At 45.2% G+C, this 23,264-nt stretch overlaps 1 protein-coding gene across 14 annotated transcripts in view; it reads left to right on the top strand.

The window, feature by feature from the left end:
- The window catches only part of LOC138364236 (tax1-binding protein 1 homolog), a 57,330-nt gene that overhangs the window by 16,379 nt on the left and 17,687 nt on the right, over positions 1-23,264 (top strand). For 7 of the 14 annotated variants that reach the window (XM_069323572.1, XM_069323576.1, XM_069323579.1 and 4 more), the window contains 6 exons: positions 10,651-10,740; positions 10,942-11,055; positions 14,930-15,146; positions 16,224-16,429; positions 19,886-20,008; positions 21,472-21,642. In XM_069323572.1, the coding sequence (XP_069179673.1) occupies positions 10,651-10,740; positions 10,942-11,055; positions 14,930-15,146; positions 16,224-16,429; positions 19,886-20,008; positions 21,472-21,642 (921 nt within the window). Of the gene's footprint in view, positions 1-635; positions 677-6,969; positions 7,377-10,650; positions 10,741-10,941; positions 11,056-14,929; positions 15,147-16,223; positions 16,430-19,885; positions 20,009-21,471; positions 21,643-23,264 lie in introns of those variants that run through there. The other 7 variants (XM_069323573.1, XM_069323571.1, XM_069323570.1 and 4 more) reach the window with 2 other exon arrangements.

Raw genomic sequence — 23,264 nt, forward strand, 5'->3', positions numbered from 1 at the left:
TATCTATTTTCCCTGTTGATTTCTTCAAATTCAACCCCCCCCCTTTAATTTCCATATCTCATTATCTTTATCAAGTTATTTGATATGCAACTCCTGCCCCCTTTATCTTGATTGTTAAGCTGTTAATATTCTCTTGCTGTTGAGAAATGCTTCTTTCAAAATGCAAGTTTTCCTTCATAACTATTTAGCACATGCTCAGTTTTTACTAACCTGACCATAAGACCTACATTTATTATCTCTAACTCAGCAAATCCCTTGAAATTTGTCTCACATGTTGGCAGATTAGTGTCATTGAGGTGGCCATTTTGTTTTCATTCGTCTACTTCAGTTTGATGCCTCCCGCAAACCTTCCCAAATTTGTATATTTACGTTCAGTCAATTGCCACACAACCTTCTATAAGTTTATCTTGGAATGCTTAAAGCAGCAAGGTCACCGTTCTCTCACCCCCCCCCCTACTGCCACCTAGATAAAGGTGAATTATCCTTCAGTTCCGTGTGACCTGACCTGCCTCTGTAAGACTGTAAGTGTGTGAGTAAAACCAGTATGGCTCTTGACAAGCCTGTAACTCACATGTAAGACTTATGGGGTAAGATTTAGCTTTCTTTATATTTTATTTGTGTTTTCTTTCATTCAGGTGAGACTGGTGGACGATTTGCCTATACCTGTAGAATAATGGTAAGATCTTAGTGGTGTACAGTATGCTACTTTGTGTACAAGTGATGCTTCTTGCCTGCTCCTAGTAACCTTCTACAGTAACCTTCTACTCATAATAATGTAGATCACACAACAGATTTAGTACAGTTTGATGAATACCTGATTATTATAACAGCACTTTTCTAACGGGTAAGAGCATGTAATTTGGTACGCTCGGCCATTTTCCAATAGCCCGTAAGTGGTGACCCTTTTGAGCCATCGCCAGTATCAAATAGATGATACTGGAGATCTGTGGAGGTGCAACTGCACCCTGCGTGACGGGAGATCGATCACGCCACTGATCTAACAGCCACTTTACACTACCGCTCCTTACCAACCATCGCTTTCCTGACAAAGGTATTAACTAAGGGATCTTTCCTATCATTTATCAATTTATAAATTTCTAGATAACTTTCTTCCCTTAATGAAGATCTGTGGAACCTGCTGTAGCTTTTGAGATGAAGTATTAATGACAAGGTCGGGAAATCTATGGCCCCTGGGGAGGATTACCTTGCCGTGCGGTTACTTTTTCTTCCAAAGGTTCCTAGGATCAACGTCCCCAGGGGGCCGGTCTCTGACCAGGCCTCCTGTGGTAAGTGGTCTAATCAGTCAGGCTGTTGGACGTGGCTGTACTCACCTAGTTGTGCTTGCGGGGGTTGAGCTTTGGCTCTTTGGTCCCGCCTCTCAACTGTCAATCAATTGGTGTACAGGTTCCTGAGCCTACTGGGCTCTTATCATACCTATATTTGAAAATGTGTATGGAGTCAGCCTCCACCACATCACTTCCTAATGCATTCCATTTATTAACTAATCTGACACTTAAAAATTCTTTCTAACGTCTCTGTGGCTCATCTGGGTACTAAGTTTCCACCTGTGTCCCCTTGTTCGTGTTCCTCCTGAGCTGAAGAGTTTGTCTTTGTCCACCCTGTCAATTCCCCTGAGAATTTTGTAAGTAGTTACCATGTCTCCCCTGTGATTCGTACACATCACATTATAAAAACATAAATAATCATCAATGAGTTTTGTCAACATTAATAGCCCAAATTAGTCCAACTTGCTTTTTAAATTAGCGTAAAAAGTAGCAAGTAGCTAAATTAAAAATTTGGGAGCGCTGGGCTTTCCAAAGTAGCCCAATTGGCTACTTGTAGTCCCATGTGGCAACCCGACCCATACCTCCCTCCTAACCCTTACCACAAGTGATGACAACTCACTCACTCCCTGCACGATGACACCATAATATGCGCCTCGTGTTAAACCCCCCATTTTATTTTTTTGTAAATATTTAAATGAATAAATAGCCAACCAATTACTTTTCAAATCGTATGGTGTGGTTTTTAATATTCGTAACTAGCTCTCCGCGGCAAAAAGAAAAAGATATATAATGATTAAACAACTGCGCCACGACCCAGAGGGTCAGAGAGACGACCACCACACTAGTAGACCTGTACACAATTCACTCCTCCCCACGCCCACCTACCAATCCCATGTGCCATCCACCCACCCACCTGCCTGCCCACCCACTCACCCACCTGACCTGCCTGCTCACCCACCAATCCCATGTGCCATCCACCCACCCCACTCACCTGCCTGCTCACCCACCAATCCCATGTGCCATCCACCCACCCATCTGCCTGCCCGCCCACTCACCAAGCCCATGTGCCACCCACCCACCAAGCCCATGTGCCACCCACCTGCTTGCTCACCCACCAATCCCATGTGCCATCCACCCACCCCACTCACCTGCCTGCCCACCCACTCACCCACCTGACCTGCCTGCCCACCCACTCACCCACCTGACCTGCCTGCTCACCCACCAATCCCATGTGCCATCCACCCACCCACCTGCCTGCCCACCCACCCACCCACCCACCCACTCACCCACCTGACCTGCCTGCTCACCCACCAATCCCATGTGCCATCCACCCACCCACCCACCTGCCTGCCCACCCACTCACCCACCTGACCTGCCTGCCCACCCACTCACCCACCTGACCTGCCTGCCCACCCACTCACCCGCCTGACCTGCCTGCTCACCCACCAATCCCATGTGCCATCCACCCACCCACCTGCCTGCCCACCCACTCACCCACCTGACCTGCCTGCTCACCCACCAATCCCATGTGCCATCCACCCACCCATCTGCCTGCCCGCCCACCCACCAAGCCCATGTGCCACCCACCTGCTTGCCCACCCATCAAGCCCATGTGCCACCCACCCATCTGCTTGCCCACCCACCCACCTGCCTGCCCACCCACCAAGCCCATGTGCCATCCACCCACCCACCTGCCTGCCCACCCACCAAGCCCATGTGCCACCCACCCACCTGCCTGCCCACCCACCAAGCCCATGTGCCACCCACCCATCTGCTTGCCCACCTACCCATCAAGCCCATGTGCCACCCACCCACCCATCTGCCTGCCCACCCACCAAGCCAATGTGCCACCCACCCATCAAGCCCATGTGCCACCCACCCACCTGCCTGCCCACCCATCAAGCCCATGTGCCACCCACCCACCTGCCTGCCCACCCATCAAGCCCATGTGCCACCCACCCACCTGCCTGCCCACCCACCAAGCCCATGTGCCACCCACCCACCTGCCTGCCCACCCACCCACCTTGTCCACCCACCAAGCCCATGTGCCACCCACTCACCTGCCTGCCCACCCATCAAGCCCATGTGCCACCCACCCACCTGCCTGTCCACCCACCAAGCCCATGTGCCACCCACCCACCTGCCTGCCCACCCACCACGCCCATGTGCCATCACCCACGCACCTGCTTGCCCATCCACCAAGACCATGTGCCACCCACCCACCCACCCACCCACCCACCTGCTTGCCCACCCATCAAGCCCATGTGCCACCTACCCACCTGCTTGCCCACCCACCAAGCCCATGTGCCACCCACCCACCTGCTTACTCACCCACCAAGCCCATGTGACACCCACCCACCTGCTTGCCCACCCACCAAGCCCATGTGCCACCCACCCACCTGCTTGACCACCCACCAAGCCCATGTGCCACCCACCCGCTTGCCCACCCACCCACCTGCCTGCCCACCCACCAAGCCCATGCGCAACCCACCCATCAAGCCCATGTGCCATCCACCCACCTGCTTGCCCACCCACCAAGCCCATGTGACACCCACCCACCTGTTTGCCCACCCACCAAGCCCACGTGCCACCCACCCATCCACCTGCTTGCCCACCCACCTGCCTGCCCACCCACCAAGCCCATGTGCCACCCACCCATTAAGCCCATGTGCCATCCACCCACCTGCCTGCCCACCCACCAAGCCCATGTGCCACCAACCCACCTGCCTGCCCACCCACCAAGCCCATATGGGCAGGCACATGGGCTGCCACACCACAGGCCACCTAGCCTGCCGTGTTCCCACCCACAGCCTCCCAGCTTGCCTGAACCCTGCCTCCCTCCTTTTTCTGGTGATGATGCACAATGTGTATTAGGGCCAGCGTGCCACTTGTTTATCTCTCAGTGGTAATGGTTCACATGTTACACTCTGCGGCAAGTCGACCCTTGGTTTTGGACAGATATTGCGTGCATTTAATACAAAAAAATGCGGTAATAGGATAACTTACCTTGAGGTGGTTACCTTGAGGTGCTTCCGGGGCTTAGCGTCCCCGCGGCCCGGTCGTCGACTAGGCCTCCTAACTTACCAATATTCTCACCATGAAACACAATTACGGCTGTGGAGTCCCTCGACGACTTCACAGTTGAACAATGTTTATCATTATTATTATTGTTAAATTCTTCTGCATCTACAAATTCATTCTTGGATGTGCAGGCCCTGTGGCGCAGCGGTAAAACACTCTCCCCGCGCTTCGCGAGGGATTTGGCCTGGGTTTGTATCCTGGCCGGGGGAGGATTAACCATGCGCCTATCATTAACTTTAGGTCTCTGTTCACCCAGCAGTGAATGGGTACCTGGTTGTTAAACGGTTTGTCAGGTCATATTCAAGGCTAAATTAAGATTAACGACCTGCCCGAAACGCTATGCTTGCTAGTGACTTTCTGAGAATATAAGAACTCTTGTATATATAAATAAAAACATATATTGCAGAATCATTTTTTTAGCAAAGACATAAAGTGGTTGAAATAATGAGCAACACATCCTTTTTTCTTTTTGATGTATACGTTCTGGTTCTCAAGAGTCATGTCAAAAGGTCTAGTCCCCTTTGATTTCTCAGTTTAGTTTATACAGTATCGAAAATACCCGTTCAACCAGTACTTTTCTGTGTAAGCTGTATATTTTCAATGCAAACTCGGCGAGGTCAATCAGCATGGGCTCTCTAACAGCGTTACCGACAATTATTAATATTGCTTTCGTCCAACCTGACCCTGCACATATTTGAATTTCACAAATGTTGGATCAGTCAGTGGTTAACAGTAGACGCTACTAGTTTTCAGTTCCACTAAGCTTACATTGGTCAGCTAGAACTAATGGAAAGTTCAGAAAATGGTGGCCGTATGTGGTTAAGGCTACATATATACCAGTGACTAGCTTCATCTTTTTGAAATATCATCACTACTGTACAGGAATGCGACATAAACTCTTCGCAAGCTCTCACTGAAATTTATGGTGTCTTTGTTGAGCACTTTGACGCTTTTCCTGGGTCATAACATTGGTTTGTTTGTTGGTCAGAAGTGCAGAACGGTTGTAGCTAAAGCCCACCATCTCCAATATTGATAAAGATTAAGCCACCCAAAAGGTGGCACGGGCATGAATAGCCCGTAAGTGGTGGCCCTTTTGAGCCATTACCAGTATCAATAGATGATACTGGAGATCTGCCCTGGAAACACAAACCAAAACTGTCTCTATTTTTCGCTTGTTACAACTTGTAATAAAGTTGTTACATCTTGGTTAAACGTGTTTATGACGTATTAGAACGTTGTTACAACTTGATATATTGATTGTTATAACTGGTTAGGTGGTGTTAAAACTTGTTCGAACGTTGTACCAACGTCGTAGTTTTGATGTGTGTGTTTGGTGGGTGTGGAGGTGCGACTGCACCCTGCGTGACGGGATTGATTTTTGATTGATTGTTGCCGCCGAAGGCGGCTAGTTTATTGTGCATCCCATACTCATCCTGTGAGCGGTAGCGCAAAAGCATTACAGAGGGCACAAAAGGTCTTTATCAGACCTCATCTTAGATTATTACATAAGCAATTTCATCGGGAGATGTCTCCCGTCCGGAGTTTCTTGTTTTGGTAAAGGTAGACTAAACAACAGAGATAAATGCAGTTTCGGCGATTAGATTAATGAGAGGCGGAGATCTAATGAATTAATCCTCTCCTCAAAAGGTGAGAAGAAATAACCAGTGCACGTTAAAGTATAATAAGAGATCATATATGAAATCATTGTTTTCTAATGTTACAAAGTATGACGTCTTTCAAGAATGTGTTGCATTGCCAAAGAAACTATTAACACCACCATGGGGGGACTGTAACCTAAATGTAATTATTCCCTCTTATTTCCTTCCATGACGAGTTTTCATTCTTAACTTTGCCGCTGTCTGAGTATTCACTGAGAAGTAATAGCGCCTTGGACACATACTCCTAACAAATTAACATTTCTTCTTGCTCAACACTTGTGCAACCCATAACAAAGATAATGCCATTCTTAACCATTTCTTCAACTTCTAATTATGTAAACCATTTTTCCTTAACGTTTGTTTCAACATTTTTCCCCCACACGGGGTTGAACACTCATCACTAGTGGAGAGTTCATTTTCCATCTTAGATGATTCTCCATCATCTTCATTACTTTCTTTCCCTTACGTATCACCCCCTATTACACCCCATCTGTTTGCCATAGGTAAGTTTTCTAGAACTTGAATCCTCTTGTCCAACTTTATGAGATATTCCAAGGGTTATGTACTAACCTCAGAATTCACGACTCAGCCCTGCACCTCATCACCACGCGGATACATATATGCTTCACGCAGCAAATATTGGGAAATTAATAATTAAATAATTCATTGAGTCGGCGACAGGCAGCCGGAGTGATTTTTTTTATTATATACATTCAGTAGTAATATTAATACAACCATTAAATCATGTAAATGTATTAATTAATTAAAATATTTTAAGAACCGTCTCAGTCGCTAAACTAAATATTGGGCTACTTTAATAACAAATTCGCGACTTTTAGACCTTGAGCTCGCTACTTTGAGTAATTGAGAAGTGGCAACCGTGATGGTAAGTGAGCACTACTAGGGAAGAGGCGGGATCATCATCCCGGATGGTGGCTGACTCAGTCTCTGATGACTCTGTACAAGTCTTGGACCAGTCCCTGACGAAGCCAGCACTTGTAGCTCCCCCTCAGTCTTGACCAACCCGCCGACCTGACCTGAGTGACTCTGTATTATTGTGTGTGTGTATTACATTGCCTGTGTGATCCAGTGACCATAAATGCAAGGTGTTTGTAATATCAGGAGCTGTAATTAAGATGGAAAATACCGTACCGTACTGTACCTAGTCTGCTTTACCAAATACATAGCCCCAGCACTATAAACATAATTTTATATTTATAGTGAATGAGCTTTGGTTGAGGGTGTATATATATATACATAATTTATACCCCACTGCGACCATAGCATTACTGTACGAGTGTTAGTTCTTGTGTAGTGAATACTAACATTTGAAGGCGCCGTGATCTCAAAGGTGAGTTGGTAATTTTACCATTATGTTATTTATATAGTAATACATTTACTATATAGCTAAGCCTTTTTCTTTATGGTATGTCTAGTTTGCATGAAGGGCTCATCCAACTGATGACTGTATGAGTGGTAATGTTGGGAGATGGTTCACAATGTTTATATGACTGTATGAGTGGTAATGTTGGGAGATGGTTCACAATGTTTATATGACTATGAGTGGTAATGTTGGGAGATGGTTCACAATGTTTATATGACTGTATGAGTGGTAATGTTGGGAGATGGTTCACAATGTTTATATGACTGTATGAGTGGTAATGTTGGGAGATGGTTCACAATGTTTATATGACTATGAGTGGTAATGTTGGGAGATGGTTCACAATGTTTATATGACTGTATGAGTGGTAATGTTGGGAGATGGTTCACAATGTTTATATGACTATGAGTGGTAATGTTGGGAGATGGTTCACAATGTTTATGGTTGAACCCCTGTTAGAATCTGACCAGATTTTCAATTGGGTTAACCCATAAGTGTTGCGTTTCCACAATGGCTGCCCAAGTTAAAATCGCTGAATGCTCCAAGAATATTGTTGAAAACATCTTGATAACTTATTAAACCAAAACTCCAAAGTTTTTTTAACGTTAGGTCAGGTCAGGTCAGGTCAGTGTTTTACCACTGCACCATGGGGAGATCTTGTAATCATGCGGAGAAATTTTGAATGTTAACACAGATTTTAACTTGGGCGACCATTGTGGGAACTCAGGGTTAACCCAATTGCTACTTGGGTCAGGAGCAGTTGCATGTGTAGTTAGGAGTTGCTTTTCTATGTCCGGTGGTTTGAGGTATACAGTATGAACAGGTCAAATGTGAACTAATTTTTTGGTTGACTGGAGATATTTAGCCAATGCTTTGGCAATTTGATATACATTACTGTATTGGTGTAATAAATCTCCTCCCTGTAATATTGTATATGCTCAATATTGAAAAGCACTTTGCAGGTGATAAGTATTTGTTTGAAAGTAATTATGGCACTATGATGTGTGATGCAATGGAGGTAATGTTCAATTGTCTCTGGAACATGGTTACCTTGAGGTGCTTCTGGAGCTTAGCATCCCCGCGGCCCGGTCGTCGAACAGGCCTCCTGTCGGTAGTGGATGCAAAGTTTTATAGTTGTATTTATAGCTGTGTGCTGCCAGTTTGGTGCATCCCGGCCTTAGTCTGGTCATTGTTATGTCCGTTTCTTTGGTGTGTTTCCAAGGTTCCCATTTCTTTTTAATGGTTATACAATATAGTATAACACTTTAACACAACCGGACCGTAAATATACGGCCCACTCGGCTAACGGGTTCCGCAACCGTGCCGTAAATAGCCGTAAATCTTAGATAGCCGGCCGATCTAAGAAAAAAAACTTATAAAATCCAAATCTTATTCGATCAACTTGGGGTTAGTAAAGAGTATGGCATTTTCCAGTAAAATCTTGTGTTGTGGCAACCTTAAAGGCTCGTTTTCATGCAATATGGGGAATTGGAGGATGTAAGATGAGCGTATAATGCATTGCTATTTGGTTTACAAGTTTATTAAGGCGTACAGTATTCCACAGTGTGCTGGAACTCATTGGATGGGAATGTTATATCCTTTTGAAGCCCCCTAATCCAGTATGGATTAAAAAAAAATTACAGAAAATTAAGAGATCTGGAGGGAGCAGTAGGAGGCCACGTTTTCAAGGTCACACTGTACAATACAAACTGTACAGTACTTGATTTTGGCATACATTACAAGGGGTAGGGTCCAAGACTTGATAAAAGTATGTACCCATCTATGTCATTGCTATTATAAACAAACCCAATACGATCTAGCCCAACACAACTCACAAAAAAGTCTTGTGTTTAGTGTGTGATGTGCAGGTGCGTGGTGCCACTGTGTTATAAGTCATGCCAGTACAGTTTTTAGATCCACAATCGACTTGAAAATGGTCCAGGATGGACCGAAACGTCATCGTCCCTTCACCTTCTAGTGTGTGGTCTGGTCAATTTAGATCCTACTGACTGGAAAAGACAAATTTTGCTACCAGCCCCTGATTTTCAGGCATTACTAGTAATGAAGCTTTCTAGGTTTCTATCAGTGTTATCCAACAGTGGAAGGAATGTACCAATGTTTGAAGAGGAGAAAAATAAAGATAAATATAACCTTATGTTTAATTATAATTATTTTTTATTAAAAATAGTAAGTACATACAGCAATGTGCTGCTACCCTATTCTTTATGAAAGATTGGAGTTCAGATCAAAAACTAGCTGTAAGTTCATCTAATATCCCCATCTCACACGATGGTTAATCATAAATGTACTGTAGTTGGAAGAGAATATGAACTCCGAGGCTGATCTATTAGCCTGCACTAACAAAATCTGGGTAGAGAACAAAAATATCTTCCAAAATTTGTTAGTGTATGAAGTACTTACAGAGCTCAAAGTACAGTACCTCATACTATTTGGTCTGAAATCATTAATAGCATAGCAATCACAGACATAGTGTTGGAGAGTACTGGTATGTCCTAGCTCTTGTTCACATAGAGCTGGGATATTGGAATAGCCATCATTGGTGGGGGGATTCATTACATGCAGCCACCTGTCATAGATACATACTCTTAAACCGAGGTAGCCTTGTATCTATTTTGCATGCAGGGTTTTTAAAGTGCTTGAAGAGCTGACCTTGAATCACAGAAAATTTATCCTCCAAAAGAAATGGAGAGTTACAGTTTGGCAGTAACTGAGTGGGGGACTACATGGACAGCCTGGCTCTTGGCTTAATCAAGGGGCTTCAATAAGTGTTAATTAATAAGTTTTCTATCCTGTATAATGTTTACAGGATACAAGGTGAAATAAGTGTAATTTTGCTGTACATAAAACGTAAGGTAATAGATGTTGGTTGAAGGATGGGTTTTACACACAGCATCATGGCTTATGTCATTGAATACCTTGGATAATATATCTACTGTACTTGTGTGTAAATTTGTAACATATTTGTTGGATATATACACAGAAATCACAATAGCGTGATGCATCAATAAACAAATCCACAAGGGCCGTGACGAGGATTCGAGCAATACTCGAATCAGATTGACGAGGATTCGAATCCTCGTCACGGCCCTTGTGGATTTGTTCATTGTTGGATATAATTATGATTTGGGCAATATAGCTTGTTTTTCTCCATTTTTAAATTAGAGATGCAGTATATACTGTATATAGATGTACCCTTATATATTATTGATTTTGTTCCTTCTAGGACGGTCCAATGAGTAAAGAAGACAGCCCCAGGCGGGATTTTGACGAACTGAGTGTGGCCTCTGACTTCAGCATCATACCAGAGAGCTTTGTGAGTGTCAAGTTTCATATCTGATTTGTCTACTTTCACATAATTGTGTTCATGATGAAGTCCATCTAGTACCCTCATCTTATCTACATGGAGTAAAAACATGTAGGCCTATGCAATTTTAACGTTCCTGTTATTAAGTTGTAATTAATGCAAAAATACTTTTTTGTATATATGAATGATTGATGAATTATCTTTTACTAGGCTGGCCACGAAGATCAGGCATTTAACGAAGCAAGAAGCATGGCTAGTGAAAGAGCTCTGCTCAAGTCTGAGGACCTCGAGCCCTCACTTGCTGCAGAGACCTCATTTGGAAAGGTTAAGTAACTGTTGAGTTTTATGTGCATGCCTACTACATCTGAAACACTATCTGGGAATTGTAATTATATGATGTTACATGCCGACACCGGGAATTTTAATTACTGTATATGAAATTATGTGCCAACACTCACACTCACATGCTGACACCCACGCTCGCATGCCCATACCCACACTCACATGTTAACACCCACACTCACATACTGACACCCACATTCACATGTCAGCACCCATGCTCACGTGCCGACACCAATGCTCACGTGCCGACACCCACGCTCACATGCCGACACCCATGCTCACGTGCCGACACCCACGCTCACATACTGACACCCACACTCACATACTGACACCCACACTCACGTGCCGACACCCACGCTCACATACTGACACCCATGCTCACATGCCGACACCCATGCTCACGTGCCGACACCCACGCTCACATACTGACACTCACATGCCAACACCCACGCTCACGTGCCGACACCCACGCTCACATACTGATACCCATGCTCACATACTGACACCCACGCTCACGTGCCGACACCCACGCTCACGTGCCGACACCCACGCTCACGTGCCGACACCCACGCTCACGTGCCCACACCCACGCTCACATGCCAACACCCACGCTCACATGCCCACACCCACGCTCACATGCCCACACCCACGCTCACGTGCCCACACCCACGCTCACGTGCCCACACCCACGCTCACGTGCCCACACCCACGCTCACGTGCCCACACCCACGCTCACGTGCCCACACCCACGCTCACATGCCCACACCCACGCTCACGTGCCGACACCCACACTCACATGCCAACACCCACGCTCACATGCCCACACCCACGTGCCGACACCCACGCTCACGTGCCGACACCCACGCTCACGTGCCCACACCCACGCTCACGTGCCAACACCCACGCTCACGTGCCGACACCCACGCTCACGTGCCGACACCCACGCTCACATGCCCACACCCACGCTCACATGCCAACACCCACACTCACATGCCAACACCCACACTCACATGCCAACACCCACACTCACATTCCAACACCCACACTCACATGCCAACACCCACGCTCTCGTGCCAACACCCACGCTCACATGCCCACACCCACACTCACATGCCAACACCCACACTCACGTGCCAACACCCACACTCACATGCCGACACCCACACTCACATGCCAACACCCACACTCACATGCCAACACCCACACTCACATTCCAACACCCACACTCACATGCCGACACCCACACTCACATGCCAACACCCACGCTCTCGTGCCAACACCCACGCTCACGTGCCAACACCCACGCTCACATGCCCACACCCACACTCACATGCTGACACCCATGCTCGCATGCCCACACCCACACTCACTGACACCCACGCTCACATGCCCACACCCACGCTCACGTGCCAACACCCACGCTCACATGCCCACACCCACATGCTGACACCCATGCTCACATGCCCACACCCACGCTCACATGCCAACACCCACGCTCACATGCCGACACCCATGCTCACATACTGACACCCACGCTCACATGCCAACACCCACGCTCACATGCCAACACCCACGCTCACATACTGACACCCACGCTCACATGCCAACACCCACGCTCACATGCCAACACCCACACTCACATACTGACACCCACGCTCACATGCCAACACCCACGCTCACATGCCGACACCCACACTCACATACTGACACCCACGCTCACATGCCAACACCCACGCTCACATGCCGACACCCACGCTCACATGCCAACACCCACGCTCACATGCCAACACCCACGCTCACATGCCAACACCCACGCTCACATGCCAACACCCACGCTCACATACTGACACCCACGCTCACATGCCAACACCCACGCTCACATACTGACACCCACGTTCACATGCCAACACCCACGCTCACATACTGACACCCACGCTCACATGCCAACACCCACGCTCACATGCCAACACCCACGCTCACATGCCAACACCCACGCTCACATGCCAACACCCACGCTCACATGCCAACACCCACGCTCACATACTGACACCCACACTCACATGCCAACACCCACGCTCACATGCCAACACCCACACTCACATACTGACACCCACGCTCACATGCCAACACCCACGCTCACATGCCGACACCCACGCTCACATGCCAACACCCACGCTCACATGCCAACACCCACGCTCACATGCCAACACCCACGCTCACATACTGACACCCACGCTCACATGCCAACACCCACGCTCACATGCCAACACCCACGCTCACATGCCAACACCCACGCTCACATACTGACACCCACGCTCACATGCCAACACCCACGCTCACATACTGACACCCACGTTCACATGCCAACACTAACAACCACATTCATATACCAACACCTACACATACATTCCAACACGCACAGGACTACCCCCATACTATATAGAGTTAAAGATGGATATAAAAAGAGAAAGCCAGAGAGGGAGCTTAACACTTTCGCGCTCTCGGCGCTCAAAAAAAAACAATACCCCAGATGCTTTCGGCACTTTGCGCGCCTACGCGGTAAGACCGAAAAGTGTACACTCTTTTGACTGTCCTGACAATAATTGAAGGCGCACGTATTTAAATTTGGTATCACTGTGTTCGCAATGAAATTGTCTATAAGAGCATACCTATAAAATGCCGCCCAAGCATAAGGAGTATCAACACCAAATAAAAAACTATGTAGATCACTCGCCGAGAGCGCCAAACAGCAACAAAATGTTTCCACTCTCTTAATGGTTGCGAAGCCTACAGTTGTCCTACATCGCTAATTTTGGTATCATTGGAATCGCAATAAAATTCTCTACACGGACATATGCATATGAATGTTTAATATAGGTAATTGCCCACCCGCAAGAGTGTGTGAAGTGGAGAGTAGTTAGCCGCGAGCGCACTGGCGAAAACACAGGGGGGAAATCATGCTTGGAAAGTTTATACGTTTCCTGACCCTACTTTTCTATGTACGTATTTCTTTTTTATACCAATGTGTTCGCAATAAAATTTTCTATAAGATGAACTGTATAACATTTGTACAAAGCATGTGTAAGAGAAGCGCCAAATATAGAACCACGTCGCTCAGTATGCGTTCGCGGCAGAAACGAACGCATTGTTTTCGTTCGTTTGATGTTTGTCATGTTTATACTTGTTGAAACATTTTATAATTTGTATGACAGTGATCGCAGTAAAATTCCCTACACAGACATATACATAACACATACAAATATTTCCCACGTGTTGGATATATCAACGGCTAAAGGGAACCCACTGCCACACGCTCGCCACACCCCCAAACATACTTTGTGTATTTTTTTTTTTTACTCATAGAAGTTTATGTGATATAATATTCATTCTGGTACCAAAACATTCGCAAATAAATTCCCTACAAAACAAAAGTATCCCCATCCATTTCGGTTAAAAAATGGAATTTATAGAAATATTTTTTCGATGGACGAGAAAACTCGGCTGTTATGCGGAATCGTAAGAGAAAACGGCGACGAGTTATCTCTAATCTAAAGCGCGAAAGTGTTAAGCAAGCAAGTTTGTTCCTCTGTGCACTTGCTGGCCTCTTGGAACTTGCTATGGATTGGATGCAGTGAGAAATAGGGATGGAAATCAAATAAAATATTCTGGTCTCTTGAAAGCTCAATAAGTGTAAATGTAAGGATTTAAGGTAATTGAAGTATTGTGCTAAACTTGATGGCTAATATAGGCTTATGAACAATTAGTCTTTCAATCATGTATAGTGGGAGTGTCATCACTTAGTTGTATGCATACAGTATATCCGATAGTGTTCTGATTTTTCTTTTTACTGTTCCAGGTTCTCTTCCAGAATATTCAGGCAACCTATACAGCTGATTCTGACATAGCTGTCTCATATGTGTTGACTCCCAGCGTGACAGCAAAATCGTCTGATCGTATTGCGCTCTATCGCGTAGGGTTTGGATCACCCCAAGACTACTTGTGTTATCAGTGGGCTCCAACACCTAGTAAAGACCACACTCAAAATCAGCTGCCTCTTACTGTGGTGTTCAAAGGTAAATTTGTCACTTGAACATATCTGTATTAAACATTTTCTGCATCATTTTTTGGTTATGTTGATGTCAGTTTTTGTAGTTTGCTGTCTTGTAAGATCAACAGAAAATAAATATGGGTGAATGAATACATTTTAGGAATATATGTGTAGAGCTCAATATCCTTAAATTTATAATGAAAGTCATATAATATAGGACATATTTACCTTTGAGTGGTGAAACACTTGAATACCTGAAACATTTATGATAGCATTTCACTTACTTGACTGACTATGGGGTCTGTGAAAGTATAGCTGTTGGCATGAGCTTGCACGGAAAAATAAGTATCAGCTGTGTATTTGTTGAAAGGTTGAACCTTGCACATAATTTTGTCCTTAGTTGTTATGTATGTTAAGTGTGTACTGTTGATGATGATCATTTATGATATTACATCAACTTGTCCATGCTATTTTCATTCCCCCATTATTCTTGCATTTTTTATTTTCATGGTGTCCTTGTTTGGCTTCATCCCTTTAATACAAAAGTGGTTCAAATGAAAACAAGTCAAATAAAAGCTATTTATTGTATCCTTGATTATGGCACCTTTACATATGCAATATTTGTTATTGTATGTAGTCTTGTTATTTCAATGACCTTTCCTTGCTGAACTAATGGCTGAATCCTGCCACAGAAATATTTCTTGGGTGACTGGCCAAGTCATTTTGATGGTAAAGTTCTAAGGTGGTGCATTAGTAACTCAAGAAGCAACTCCCAATTTATTTTCAAGATGGAATCCTTTAATTAATCTTGTGATAGAAGAAGGATATTAAATGACCAGGAGATTTTGTTTATAGGTTACAATATATAAATTGTCGGGTATTTGATTTAACTTTGCTGTTTTTACTTTAATTTCCATATTACCGTATCTTTGTCAAGTTGCTTTTATTTTCCCAGTTTCTTCCTCCTTTCTTCCTATTTTGTAATATGAACTTCTTGTTTCCTCTTTCATAATTGCTAGAATTATTGTACTGTATATATTTTAAGTTTCTCATATCACTACAATTGTTGGAATAATTAAATGTAACTTAAAACTTGTAACAGCAAGTAACTTGCCAAAGGATGCTGGAGAGTTCTTCCAGTTCTGTTACGTGACACACGAGAGCCACATTGTGGGAGTGTCGACACCCTTCCAGCTGCAACAGTTTGGGTGTGTTGGGGTGAACAATGTGTGCGGGATGGACGACGGGGAGGATGGCATGGTGGTGGTGTGCACCAACGAGAGCATCCTTCATGACAAGGTTAACAAGGTATGCTCACTTGTCCTTTTACTGGAAACTATGGCAGTTTTGGCAGTAGCCGTTTATGTTGATACAGGTGGTACTTTGAGTTAGCATTATTTCTGAGATTCATAAAATTAAAATTAAATTAAATTAAATTTTTTATTCAGGAAGAGTACATACATAGATGAAGAGATACTAACAATGTTGGATTTATAGATAGAGCTAGTACATATAAAACCTAAAGCCACTAATACGCATAGTGTTTTGGGCAAACACAGCTCTTTTGTGTGTCTGAAACCACAAGAAATGTTTACGATATAAATATATATTTATATACAGCACGGGTATATAAAAATAAAATTTATGTATGTTTTACCTAATTGGCCAAGTTGCCTAATAAGGCTAGTTTTTGTCAAATTATATATTTTCAAAATTTTTCTTATGGAATGATTAACCCCTTAACTGCGTTGCCTCCAAATGTGACACCCCCGCAGTGCGCAGGAAATAAATTCTCTGGAAAAAATTCTTTTTTCTTTTTAAAGTGTCAAAAACCCTTCCCTCAGTATGGGTATGTAAAAAAAAAGTCGAAATTGTACTTACTTTGGCTGCTATGGGGCCCGGAAGTTGGGGCGTGACGTCATTATTCCCCGTGCGCCCGTGCCGTAAGCTCTCGAGGGCAGTGGGGCGCGCGAGTTGCCGCGAATATATTTTCGTTCATTTTTTGCGCACCTTTCCAAATACATTTTCATTGTTTTTATGTGCCAATCCAATGTATAATGAACACGTACATTATAATATCGCAGTACAACATCCGTACTGTCCGAAGACACTGTGTTACGTGCATGAAACTTGTGTACACATATGCAGCACATATTTACTATGTATCATGCTAATTTGTGTATATATACAATCTATTTACACACTATATACATTCACCATCAACACATTCAGAACACTGCGTAGCAGCTGCTTCGTATGGGCCAATAGCAGCTGCCTCGTATGGGCCAATAGCAGCTACCCCGTATGGGCCAACAGCAGCTGCCCCGTATGGGCCAATAACAGCTGCATCGTATGGGCCAATAGCAGCTGCCGCATATGGGCCAATAGCAGCTGCCTCGTATAGGCCAATAGCAGCTGCCTCGTATGGGCCAAGAGGAGCTGCCTCGTATGGGCCAATAGCAGCTGCCCCGTATGGGCCAAAAGCAGCTGCCCCGTATGCGCCAAAAGCAGCTGCCTCGTATGGGCCAATAGCAGCTGCCTCGTATGGGCCAATAGCAGCTGCCCCGTATGGGCCAACAGCAGCTGCCTCGTATGGGCCAATAGCAGCTGCCTCATATGGGCCAATAGCAGCTGCCCCGTATGGGCCAATAACAGCTGCCCCGTATGGGCCAATAACAGCTGCCTTGTATGGGCCAATAGCAGCTGCCCCGTATGGGCCAATAGCAGCTGCCCCGTATGGGCCAATAGCAGCTGCCTCGTATGGGCCAATAGCAGCTGCCTCATATGGGCCAATAGCAGCTGCACCGTATGGGCCAATAACAGCTGCCTTGTATGGGCCAATAGGAGCATTTGGCCATGAACACATTCAGAACACCTCGAGTGAGAGCAGCCACACCCAGCCAGTCTCCCTCACTCCAACATCTTACTCGCCAACATTGCTCCTCCCACCATATTGTTATAGTTCTTATTACACATGTTCTATATACCTATCTACATGTTTTATTTACCAGAACTATGCAAGTAAGCCGGTATTGTGTCCAAACAGTACAGTGGCCACCATACACTGCATGACAAATCACACAGCAGACGACGCTACGATTACGTCACCTCCCTCACCAAAATAGCTCCTCTCAACATTCTCCTGTTGCTGTTCTTACACTATATACACACACTATATATACCCATGTATATATGTGTTGCCCATAGCGAACCACTAAGCTAGTATGGTGAGCAAAACAAGAGTGTCAGCCACACACACACAATGAGGCTACCTCAATTCTCGCCCTCCCTCCCTCATCAAAATTCCTCCTTCCACAATACTACGCACAACGCTAATTATAACCACAATCCTGGTCACTAATTCCTGTAAATGAATAATTGACCACACGTTTATTTTGAAAAGGAACCTAAGAAATCATTTGAAGATTCCTAGATGAACGAAATAATGCTGTGGTGCTGTGGCTAGCGCTGTGAGCATCGTGAACAGCATTGAATCACTGATATTTGAACATTGTACCCAGTCATTATCACACTCAGGCTCTTCTATAATACTATCATGGCTAAATAATACAGGTTATATATATATTTTGACATTATTAGGCGATGCTGTGGTCACATGCTGAACAGCAGTGCTGTGCGCTCATGCTGCGAGCGCCAGCCTTGGTTGCTCACACACTACTGAGGCTCCCACACCCGGGAATGTGGACCACGATTTTTTTTAAAGATGGCGTCTGTTTACAAGAGCCCTGAGGAAGCTGATGTGAACCCCATGTAGCCGCGGGAGTTTTGAATGGAACGTGAAAAATACAAATACCCGGAGGCATGTTGCGCAAACCAGACGTGAGCCTGCAGGCGCGTTGCGCAGTTTAAGGGTTAAGCTTTCCATTACATTATATATGATGAGAAAACAAGTAGCAGCCATGAGGAGGACTCGAGTCTATGAGCCGGTTACTCCCAGGTATGCTCTAGACCACTGCACCACGACATGGTCAAAATCATTGTAACCTGGGGATCAATTTAATCCTCCAGGGGTTCCGGAGGTTTCTACTGAAGCCTAATCAGGGTTTCACAAAGTGCCCCCATGTGCTCTGGCTTGTAGTCTAGGAATTCTTCCTACTATGCTTCTCTTCAGATGCATAAAAGAATCACATTAATGTGATGCATCAGTCAGAACAAATTAGGAGTCATGAGGAGGGTTGGAACCTTTGCACCAGGTACTCCCAGGCACGCTCTAAACTACTACACCACGATGTGGAAAAGCATGTCATGACATGATGATTAATCCTGATTAGGCTTCAGTGGAAGCCTCGGGAACCTTAGAGGATTCAGTTGAATCCCAGGTTGCAGTGCTTTTCCATGTGCCATCCCTGGAGGTGCATACAACCCCAAATGTGGCTGCAATGATGCAGTGTCACTTGCTTCCTGTACCTCTGTGAGGAGGGGGCTAGGGTCTAGCACTAGTCCCGATAGGCCAAACAGAACCCCACAGATGACGTGACCTAATAGTTGGGAGCCATCTCTGAAAGGACCCTGGTCCTTTCTCCCCAGAAAAGTTTTTTAATTATCTTGACACCCTTGATAAATATATTGGATAAGTTGGTGATAACTTTTTGTTTATAAATTTCCTACATTAGTCTAGATAAAATACTTGTCATCTGAGGGTATAGATCTGTATAAATTGTAAACATTTTATTGCTATTTATATTTAAAAATTTTGTTTGCTTTAATTCTATTTTGTTATTTTATATTCACTTTGATTTGCAGTTGTCAAAGCAAAATGAAAAACTGGTGGGAGATGTGAGCACACAGAAGCAGCTGATGGAAGAGAAGCAGAGAGAGCTGGATGACAAGTCACAGCAGCTCAGTATGTGTCAGCATCATCTTCAGGTCAGACCCTTTATTTTGTGGTCAGAGCTGCGTGATCAGTATTTTAGTTATCTTGTGGTTATCTTGAGATGATTTTGCGGCTTTAGTTTTCCCCGGCCCGGTCATCTTGAGGTTATCTTGATGATTTCGGGGCTTTTTAGTGTCCCCGCAGCCCAGTCCTCGACCAGGCCTCCACCCCCAGGAAGCAGCCCATGACAGCTGACTAACACCCAGGTACCTATTTTACTGCTAGGTAACAGGGGCATAGGGTGAAAGAAACTCTGCCCATTGTTTCTCGCCGGCGCCTGGGATCGAACCCAGGACCACAGGATCACAAGTCCAGCGTGCTGTCCGCTCGGCCGACCGGCTCCCTGGTCCTCGACCAGGCCTCCACCCCTAGGAAGCAGCCCGTGACAGCTGACTAACTCTCAGGTACCTATTTACTGCTAGGTAACAGGGGCATCAGGGGTGAAAGAAACTCTGCCCATCGTTTCTCGCCGGTGCCCGGGATCGAACCAGAGACCATAGGATCACGCGTCCAGTGTTCTGTCCGCTCAGTCACCGGCTCCCTTGGTGTACATTGCTTTGAGTTACATATTGTATATGTGATACAAATGCACACAATTAGAGCATACACACACAACAGGGAATTGAGGGGCAGGACCAAAGAGCCAGAGCTCAACCCCCACAAGTACAAATAGGTGAGTACAACGAAATTGGTGCATACACACATACATACACTTAATTAGTGCTGCACATGGCGATATGATCACCACGTACAAAATAGTAACATGAATTGACAAAATAGACTAAGAATGTTTTATAATGATACTTTAACCCTTGGAGGTCCTTGTGGATTTGTTCGTTTGATATATTACGCTATTGTGATTTCTATGTATATTGAAGTAAGGGCGAAGAGGTAGAACATTTGGTTGGCAGAGCCCGGGTGCATGGGGAAATTGTGTGAAACCCCGGTCTGTGCTTCGGAGAAGCTGCGGGAGCCTTGTGAGGGCAGCAGCACTCCAGGTTACAGTTCTTTAAACCATGTTGTGGCGCAGTCGACTAAGGCGCATCTTGGATCATCCAGGACGTAGATTCGAACCCTCATCACGGCCCTTGTGGATTTGTTCATTTGATGCATCACGCTATTGTAATTTCTGTGTGTCAGAAAGAAATGTTTTACAATGTAGAAATGAATATAATTTTATACATAATTGGCACAATTTAGGGTGTGCAGCTAGGGGATTAAAGAAGTTACCATTCATACTGTATTATTGTCTTGCTCTTTGGCCATACAGTATTTTAGCGAGTGAAATATTAATTTCAAATTGTAATACTGTATACAGTAATGGGAATAATTTGTAATACAGTACCAATTAAGCAAAACATTTCTAAATTAATTCAAATTGCAATATTTAAATTTCAATTAAGTGCTCCATTGTTTTAAAATTTATTAGTTGACCTTGAATAATTTTATGTTCTAGGGTCTGGAGGCCAAAATGAAGATAGAGACCGATGAAAAGAACGAGTTAATGGGGAGAATAGGACAGGTGGTGGAGGAGAAGGGCCATCTGGAGGATCGTGTCAAGACTCTGGACCGTTCTCTGGCAACATCTAGTGTCAGAGTAGCAGAACTTGAAGCTCATATTCTTGCTGTAAGTATTTCCTTAGGTACAATACATAGGCACTGTGCATTCCTTGCCTATTTCCTTAGGTACAATACATAGGCACTGTGCATTCCTTGCCTACAGTGTTCCGGTAATTTTGGGTTAAAGCTTGCCACTCTTATCTATGCTGAGAATTTGTCAATGTATTTTTACCCTTTTCTATACTCTGATAGTCAAAATTTTGTTGTTGATCTTCATGATTAAATGATTTTACCATAAGAGCTTTTGTAGGTGTGTTAAGACTTGCAGAGTTTTAAAGTGTGGGTAGAATACTCTTTATCTTACTGCAAAGGCAGGCAAGTGCTGAAATTGCTAAGGGTTTTTAAGAGATTAGTTGGTCATCATCTCTTGCTTTCAAATACTATAGAAGAGATATTGCAGTTGCCAGTCATCTTGTTCATCCTTGACCTTTCATGTTTGAAACGGTTCATTCCTTGCCCCTCCTTTTTGTCCCAGGTCTGTCTTGTACTCAAGACAGGCACCTGGGTGATCATGGAGGACCAATGAGACTTATTGGCACGTCCTTATCATCCGGGGTTCAGGGATTGGCTTAGTTTTGTTACCAGGCAGGCTTACCACTTTCAGGTTCTCCTATTGGGGCTGAATCTGGCTCCACATATGTTCACACACTTGGCTTAAGATGTTGTGGCTTGTCCTCGTTTGCTGGGGCTTTGGGTTTTGACCCATCTCGACAACTGGCTGGTGTGGGCTCCCAGTCAGTCTGTTTTCTGACCAAGGATCTGGTTCTTTCCCAGCTCTCCAGTTTTGGGTTCTTGGTGACCTTGCAGGAGTCCCAGTTGGTACCTTCTCAGATTCAGACATGGCTGGGCCTCGTTTCTTGATCGGCGTCGCTTTTCCTGGCTCCAGCAGCCTTAACCAGGCTGCAGCACCACCATCTATTAGTGTTGAGTCTGTTCCAGGTGACTCGGTGGTTGCTCGAGCAGTTGTGCAGGATCCTGAATTTTGCCTGCACTGTGTTTCCTCTGGGCAAGGTTTGGCTTGAGTAGCTGTTCTGGTATCTCAGGGGCAGTCCCTTTTGCCACTGTCTCGATCATTGGGTGTGGGCCTCATTGGCCCTGTGCCAAATGCTGCATCTCTGGCTTCCTCTTTGGGCTTTTCAGAGTTTGGTTCCCTGGCGCCTTCCTCCGTTCTCTCTCAACGTACAGTATTCACGTATACCTCGTCTCTAGGTTGGGACTGTGTGACCAGCTCTCACTAAGCCAGCCTGGGTCAGTGTTCTTCCCTCCTTCATTGGGCTTACAATATGGTTTCGGAGTTTATGGCCATGTAGCCAGCACTGTGGAGGGTTCAGATTCCTCTGGGCTCTGTGCTTTGATTCCATTTGGATTGTCCCCCCTGTGGTTAATTCTTTCCCTGGGGGGGGGGGGGGAGGTCACTTTGGTCCCTGCCTCTTTGGTGCTGGATGCTACTTGTAGCACTTCTGCTGGGTTCTTGGGATTGGTTCTCCGTGCCATTCATCTCTAGGGATTATCCGGTGTGGGCATTGGGGTTTCTATACTTCTTTCCTCAGTATAACTGTTGCTCTGGGTCCAAGTCAGGTTGGATTCCTAGCACGGAAGGATTATCCTTGCTTCTTGGTAGCTAGATGA

This window comes from Procambarus clarkii, chromosome 13 (assembly GCF_040958095.1).
Source record: "Procambarus clarkii isolate CNS0578487 chromosome 13, FALCON_Pclarkii_2.0, whole genome shotgun sequence".
Lineage (NCBI taxonomy): Eukaryota > Metazoa > Arthropoda > Malacostraca > Decapoda > Cambaridae > Procambarus > Procambarus clarkii.